We start from the raw sequence: 8,320 nt of genomic DNA, 5'->3' as shown, positions 1-8,320 counted from the left end.
GAGAGGGATCCCAGATTGGAGGGTGCAGGCTGAGCTGAGGGACACCCCCTCTTCCCAATGCATGAATTTTGTGCACCAGGGCTCTAGTTGTAAATAATGCTGTAATGAATATAGACGTGCATATACTCTTTCAAATTAGTGTGTTGGGTTTCTTTGCACATAAACCCTCAGTTTTATTTTCAATTGTATTTTTTAACTTGAGAATTTTGATTGTTACTTTTATAAATGGCAGTTCTCTTCTGAATTTCTCCTTCTAGTTTTGAGCATGTTAAAACTATTTTAAATCGCATGCCTAATAATTTCATATCTGATTTTATTTTAATTAATAAAGCCTAGACATTGTGTTTAAAAAGGAATAGAAGTTCTGGTTGATTTTCTCCAAGGGCAGGATTTACTATTGCTATTGTCTGACAGCTAAAATGGAGCAAATCACCTTAATCCAATCAGGGATTGAGCTAATTTTAGTCTGGGGAAGGCTTGTCCTACTTATAGTCAATATTTTCTTTGAAAAAAGTATCCTTCGGGGGCCCCAACTGGAAGCAAGGTGCATTTATCTGAGCTCCCTCCTCCTTGGCAAGGCCCTACATTCCCAGCAATAGGAGACTGTTGGAAAGCACTTCTTGCCCGCCGTGTGGCTCTGTGGTTGAGGGCCAACCTATGAACCAGGAGGTCATGTTTGATTCCCAGTCAGGGCACATGCCCTGTTTGTGGGCTCGATCCCCAGTGTGGAGTCCTGCTGATCACTTTCTAACTTGTGTCTCACATAATCAACCCTGTTCTTGTTTTGAATGGGCAAAATTCTGAAAGGTGCTGAACAACTCATTTTTCTGAGTTTTCCTGGATGCTTGATAGCCCCAAATTCTAATTTTTATCTCTCTAGCGATGTGAAACTGCTAAAAACTCAACTCGGCTTCTCTCCTCCTTAACCACCACTTTTGCTCTGCTTCTCAGCCTCTCTCTTGATGCCAATTACTAACCCATAAATGCCTTGACAGGAAAAGAAGTGCAGAACACTGGGTTCCCTCACTGTGTTTTCATACCTTTCAGCATACATACCTTTCAAGCCCTGGCTGCCTAATAGTTCTCCTGTTCCTTAAAACAGACATTTTAAAAAGCACCCACTTTTCACATTGCCCTTGGTAGGAGCATTGGTTAAATTTACTGAATAAAAGAGTCTTTCCTACTGATTTGGAATTTTGCCTTTTTCAAATAGTGATTATTTATCCTCTGGTTTGTTTCTGAGCTCTGATTCGTCTATTATAACTGCAATCTGCTGTTTCAGTTATTGAACTTTAATGATTAATTTTACTACCTGGTGGTTCAAGTACTCTTTCAATACTGCTATTCGTCAATTTTATCTTGGTGCTCCCATCAGGATTTCTTTGCCTACAGTGTCAGAAGTGATTATGATCTGGACTTACGTGGAAGCGGTGGGGATACAGAGCAAGAACAGAGAGAGGGATATGGAGCATTGCCATCGCAAGTGCACGAGGCATGTGGAGGCTGGAGATGGCACATCCCGCCATGCAGCCTTCTGGCTTGGGAAACTAAGAGAATGGTAGTGTCGTTAACTAATACTGGGAATATAAGAGAAGCAGATTGTAACAGAAAGGAAGGATCATCTGTTGAAAGAGCAAAAGACTGGTGATATTTTAAAATGACTTCTTTAGCTAGTAGGATAGAAAGTTGACTTGGAAATATTAAGGGAAAAAAAAGATCAAGTGATGTCCAGTTTGGATTTGATATCCAATCAAATTTGTTGTGGCACTGATTCTCACAGATAGATGTGTGCTTTTTAAGGAGCAGTGCACAGCAGCTTTTCCATATATTCAACCATGTGAGGTGTGCTGTTAGGCTGTAAACGCGACCCCTTTGGGGGTTGAACGACCCTTTCACAGGGGTCGCCTAAGACCATCGGAAAACACATATTTGTAATTAGAAATAAATATTTCACAATATATAATTACATATTGTTTTTGTGATTAATCACTATGCTTTAATTATGTTCAATGTGTAACAATGAAAATATATCCTGCATATCAGATATTTACATCACGATTCATAACAGTAGCAAAATTACAGTTATGAAGTAGCAACGAAAATAATTTTATGGTTGGGGGTCACCACAACATGAGGAACTGTGTTAAAGGGTCGCAGCATTAGGAAGGTTGAGAACCAAAGTAAGGTGGTATTTTATTGCTAGGTCACTTATGTGAACGATATGGTGGAGCTGTGATGAGCCTTGGCCCTCTCTATCTGCCTATGCTCTTTGCAGCCTAAAGCTAAGACAGTTTCTAGACAGGGAGCCTGTCTGGATGCAGTTTCTTAGCACTTTTCACTTGCTCTATACCAAGCAGCCTTCCTTTATGCACCCTTAAAGAGACTTAGGAAATATTGCCTTGAGTTGTATACTGTAGCTTTAAAGCATTGTTTCAGCAAATACAAAGAATAGAGAGGGAGAGTGTTTCTAAGACTTGTTTTTACAAGGCTTCTCTTGCTCCCTCTGACTTGGGGGAATTTTTCCAGGCTAAATTTGAACCACAGGATCAGAATTGTAGAATTTTAGCCTTGAAAGAAATTGTACAATTTATTTGACTCCTTCTACGTTTTCTCCTTTTAATAAATGAGAGAAATAAGGAAGCAAAAACAAGGCTGAAGTAACCTGTACATCAGAAGCAGATCTAAACCCAGGAAACCCAGGTGTGCTAATGACAGATTTAGATACTTTCACTATAGTGTGGAGATTAGAAAATGCACATTAACTTCCTGAATTAATTTACTATATCACTTTGCATATTGCTCCCCTGCCTGACTCTCCTTTAAGATTCAGCAAAAATTTTAATGTGGAAGAATAAAAAGTGGTTTCGATCCTCTCTCTCCAGAGTATCAGATTTCTGAAAATTGCTGACAAAAAGCACTTTCAGGACCAAATTTAATATAAAAGCACAGAGTATGCAAATAAGGCACAAAGCCAAACTTTAGAAATGAACTAAAAAGATAAAGAATTAATATGGTGCCTTGTTTAAGATGAGACTTTAGTCCTGCATTCCTGTTCTTTCCTGGTCAACAAGCAACTGGGCCCCTGATGTGTAGATGCACACCTGGAGTGGCAACAGAGGATGAGCTACTTATCAAATCTCACTTTTGGGGCAATGTCTGTTTAGACATGCTCACCCCACCCCCATCCTGTTCTACTTCAGTGTCAGAAGGAAATGAAGCCACAACTAGAACAAAAAGAGCTCTCACACCTTTTGTCTCCTCCCTCCCTCCTCACCGCCCTCTCCACATAGAGCTGCTCCACCCCAGTTGGGCTCTATGTGACATTCCTGCCAGCCAGCCTGTGGGAGGAATGATGAGCAGGGCCTGCAATTACAGGCACGTGACACCCAGAAGCCCGAAGCTTCTCTAAGTTCCAAGTCTGTAGGAGACCCAAGTCAGAGCCATGGCATTGTCGCTGGAAGAATTTGTCCACTCCCTTGACCTCCGGACCCTCCCCCGGGTCCTAGAAATCCAGTCAGGGATCTACTTTGAAGGTAAGCACCCTCCAATTTCTTGGCTGGCTAGACATGCTTATACAGTGTATATTCTTGGGAACTGGAGGGAGAAATTTTAATAGAACATATATGAGTTCCGTTAAAAGAAAAGTGATCATGAAAGGGAGAAAGTAATTAGCTCACCAATGGTCAAGACCCAAAGGTGTTGGAGAAGAGAGAAACTAGATAGATAGGACTCTGGGGTGAAGAGGCGCAAGGAACTGAGTGAAGCTTCTTAAGCTTCTCAAAGGCCTCCAAATAGTTCAACATAAATGGCTAATTATTTCTGCCTTTTCTTTGAAATCGGGTGTAATGAAAGAATGAAAAGGTATCCATATTTATGTTTCTAGAAAATAAAAAAATAAAATTTAGTTTTTCTAGAACAGCAGTAACTACTAAAAGTGCTTAGAAAGAAAAGTTTAGCAAACTCTTAACCATTCTTAATGTTGCTTCTGTCAATGCTTCTTTCACTCTTTCTGTAGGGGCCTAATTCCTAAATCTTTAAATAATGACATTTTTATTTGAAGGTATAGAAATTAATGTTTCCTAACCACAAGATGATTTTTAAGAATTTATATTCAAAAGCCAGAGTTCAATTGGGGTTATCGATTAATAAGTTAATGTGTTTTGAAGTAACTTACTATGTTAATTCAGCAAAAGAATGTTAAAGCCTAGAGATGCTATCTACCCTAGAATTTTTAAGCAGTTAGTTTGAATACATGCAAGAAAAAGGGCATTTTCTAGGCAAATACATATTTCTTGTCATAATAGTGGTAGAATTAAGGCAGTAATGAAAATAAGTACAAAAAGGAACTAATGGGAAAATAACTCAAAGAAGTGTTGGTAGGCAAATCTTTCCTGTTCATAGACAAAATAATGTTTTAGATATTATAAAATAAAATAAGATTGACAATACACACACACACACACATTGGTGTGGTCTACCATCAGCTTAATACTGGGTTTTGTTGAAATCATTTGTAAATTGATTATTTGAAATCAAGCCATATTTTCCCATGTATACAATATTATGAAATATATTATTGTTCATAAGTCAGCCCCAAATCTTTTTTTGTTTGTTTGTTTCATGGTTTGTGCTATTGAGGCTTTGCGTAGAAAGTCGATCTTCATGTCTAAATTGCAAAGATATGTTCCTATGTTATTTTATATTGCCTTTTCCATATGACATTTCACATTTAGTTTTTAATCCATTTGGAAGACACTTTGTTCTGAGGTGCAGAAGGATCCCATTTTAGTTTTTTCATATAATAAACCTAACTTCCCAATACCGTTTACTAAGCTAGCCATCCTCTCCTCATTGATTTGTGTTGCTGCTTTTAGTTTCTGGATTAATCTGTCTCTGAAATATCACTTCTATTCCAGTAGTCTATTTTTTTCTCAATTATATCAAAATCGTCATATTTTTGTAACTATTGCTTCAAAATAAGTATTAAAATGTAATTTATGTATAGACCAATCCCTGCTTTTGCTCCTTTTTTTCCTAAATTGACTTAACTATTTATAGACTTTTCAAATATGTTTTTAAAGAAACCAATTAAGAAATTCAACTAGAATTTCTATGGATTGAACTGATTTTATAGATTAATTTGGGAAGAATTGACATTTTTATATTAAGTTTTACAAAAGAACAAAGTATGTCTCTCCATGTGTTCAGACCCTCCTCATGCTTTAATACTTTACTACGTATGCTATATTTCAATTAAGAAAAAAACTGCATACAGAATTCAGGTGAATTTTTACAAAGTATTCACATTTATGTAACCACCACTCTGGTCAAGAAATAAAAAATTGTAAGTATTCTAGAAAACTCATTTGGTGCCTTTAATCAATCATTATTGATCACCCTCCCCAAAGGTAATTATTATTATGACTTTTGTCAATTTATAAACGTACAGTATATATCCTTTTCTGATTGGCATGTATGCTCAACATCATATTTTAAAATTAATCCATGATGCTCTATATAGTTTATACATTTCAGTGTTTATAATATTCCATTTAGTGAATATACCACAATTTTCTATCCATTCTACTTATAATGGACATTTGAATTATTCCCAGTTTGGAGTTGTTACTAGCAATGTCATCATGAGTATTTTTGTACATGTGTGTTCACTTGTATATGCATTCAGTTGAGTATATAAATAAGTGACATTGCCATGTCATGTTATGCGTATGTTCAGCTTTGGTGAATAATGAAAACAAGTTTTCCTAGTAGTTATACCAATTTACATTCCCACCAGCAATATATGAAAGATGCAGTTAATCTATGTCCCTGGCAACACTTGATGTTATCAATCTTCATAATTTTAGTTATTCTGGAGAATTGTAGTTGTAGTTTGCACCTCCCGGCAACTAATGAAATTGAGCACCTTTTCATATGTTTAAAGGCCTTTGGGATATGGCCTTTAACCACACACACACACACACACACACACACACAGTATTGGGATTCTTTACCCTTAATTACCTGTTTTGCAAATGTCCATCTCACTCAATAGCTTACATTTTTAAATGGTGTCTTTTGATGGAAATCTTAATTTCAGTGGTAGTAAAATCAGTTTATAATTGCTTTCTTTTTTATGTGTTGTCAAAGAAATTTTCATTACCATAAGTTCATGAAGATATGTTCTCTCTCTTTTTAAGTTTCTACTTTTCTTTTCCAATTACAGTTTACATTCAATGTTATTTTGTATTAGTTTCAGGTATACAGCACAGTGGTTAAAATAATATACATTATATAGTAGTCTCCACCCCCCCCTACCAATATTTCAAGTAGACACCTGGCACCATACTAGTTACACTATTATTGACTACATTCCATGTCCTGTAATTTATATCCCATGACTATTTTGTGGCTACCAATTTGTGCTTCTCAATGCCTTCACCTTTTTCATCCAGTCCCCCAACCCTCCTCCCCTCTGGCAATCATCAGTCTTCTCTCTGTGTCTATAAGTCTGTTTCTATTTTGTTTGTTCATTTATTTTGCTCTTTAGATTCCACATATAGGTATTTGTCTTTCTCTGTCTGACTTATTTCACTTGGCATTATACCCACTAGGTCTATTCATGCTGTTGCAAATGGTAAGATTTCATACTTTTATTATGGCCAAGTAATAATCTATTGTATATATGTACCCCCACTTTTTTTATCCACTCGTCTTTTGATGGGTACTTGGGTTACTTCCACAAATTGGCTATTGTAAATAATGCTGCAATGAACATCAGGGTGCATATAGTATTTCAAATAAGTTTTGGGGTTTCTTCAGATATATTCCAAGAAGTGGAATCACTGAGTCATAAGGCAGTTCCATTTCTAATTCTTTGAGGAACATCCATATTGTTATTCATAGTGGTTGCATCAATCTGCATTTCTATGGGCAGTGCACAAAGGTTCCCTTTTCTCCACATCCTCACCAACATTTGTCGTTTGTTGATTTATAACCATTCTGACAGGTGTGAGGTGTTATCTCATTGTGGTTTTAATTTGCATTTCTCTGATGACTAGTGACATTGAACAACTTTTCTTACTAGTGTCTCTGTGCCATCTGCATGTCCTCTTTGGAGAAGTGTCTATTCAGGCCCTCAGCCCATTTGTTCATTGTATTTGTTTTTCTGGTGTTGAGTGGTATGATTTCTTTATTTATCTTGGATATTAACCCTTTATCTGATATGTCATTGGCATGGTTTTAATTTGCATTTCTCTGATGACTAGTGACATTAAACATCTTTTCTTACTAGTATGTCTGTGCCATCTGTATGTCCTCTTTGGAGAAGTGTCTATTCAGGCTCTCAGCCCATTTGTTCATTGTATTCGTTTTTCTGGTGTTGAGTGGTATGATTTCTTTATATATCTTGGATATTAACCCTTTATCCGATATGTCATTGGCGAATATCTTAAGTATGTTGCCTTTTCGTTTTGTTGATGGTTTCCTTTGCTCTATAGTCCATGTGGGAAGAAATTTAAGTGTCTCAAAGACCAACATGGAAGGTCTGAATAGAGGAGAAGCCTTTCCACAAAGGCCTCTGCTAGAGGAGAAGCAGGAGAAAGTGGGGTAGTTTGTTGATGAAAAGAAATGACATAGAGCACTAGGTTGTGAAAGTGTCAAGGGTAAATGTTTGTTTTTAGCACATAGTTTTTGATGGACTATTAATTATGATTATCGCCCTATATATTGAGGGCTTATTATGGACCAGGAACTGTGCCAAGCCCTTTATATATAAACTAAAGACCCAGTGCACAAATTCGTGCATGGGTGGGGGCCCTCTGGGTGGCCTGCAGATATCGGGCTGAAACCCTCAATCCAATGCCACCTGCAGCTCCTACCTGCTGCTCCTGCTCATCCCAGCCCCACTGTGCCTGCTGCAGGCTCGTGCCCAATCAATCGCAATCGGGAGAGGCTCACAATGCCACAGCAGCACTCACCAGCCATGAGCACTGTGTCTGGCGCCCTCCCAAGGGGAGTGGCCTGCGGGATTGGGCTGAAACCAGCTCTCCAACATCCCCTGAGGGGTTCTGGGATGCGAGAGGGCACAGGCCAGGCTGAGGGACCCCACCAGTGCATGATCAGGCCAGGGAGGGGCCGCAGAAGGCTCCAGGGTGTGTCTGGCCCATCTTGCTCAGTCCCTATCAGCTGGACCCCAGCAGCAAGCTAACACCCTGTGGTCACTGCATATCATAGCAACTGGTTGACCGGTTGAATGACTGCCCCCTGGTGGTCAGTGCACATCATAGTGAGCAGTTGAGCAGCCTTAGCATATCATTAG

The 8,320-nt window shown here is 38.2% G+C and overlaps 1 protein-coding gene across 1 annotated transcript in view; it reads left to right on the top strand.

Moving 5' to 3' along the window:
• The first annotated feature begins 3,279 nt into the window (after nucleotides 1-3,279).
• Nucleotides 3,280-8,320, top strand: part of THEMIS (thymocyte selection associated) — a 134,841-nt gene continuing 129,800 nt past the window's right edge. Inside the window, exon 1 of the mRNA XM_005858968.2 lies at nucleotides 3,280-3,533. Coding sequence (XP_005859030.1) covers nucleotides 3,443-3,533 — 91 coding nt within the window. The 5' untranslated portion in view covers nucleotides 3,280-3,442. The remainder of the gene's footprint in view (nucleotides 3,534-8,320) is intronic.

The sequence above is a fragment of the Myotis brandtii genome, unplaced genomic scaffold, assembly GCF_000412655.1.
Source record: "Myotis brandtii unplaced genomic scaffold, ASM41265v1 scaffold123, whole genome shotgun sequence".
NCBI lineage: Eukaryota > Metazoa > Chordata > Mammalia > Chiroptera > Vespertilionidae > Myotis > Myotis brandtii.
This window is presented reverse-complemented; position numbering and strand designations above follow the sequence as displayed.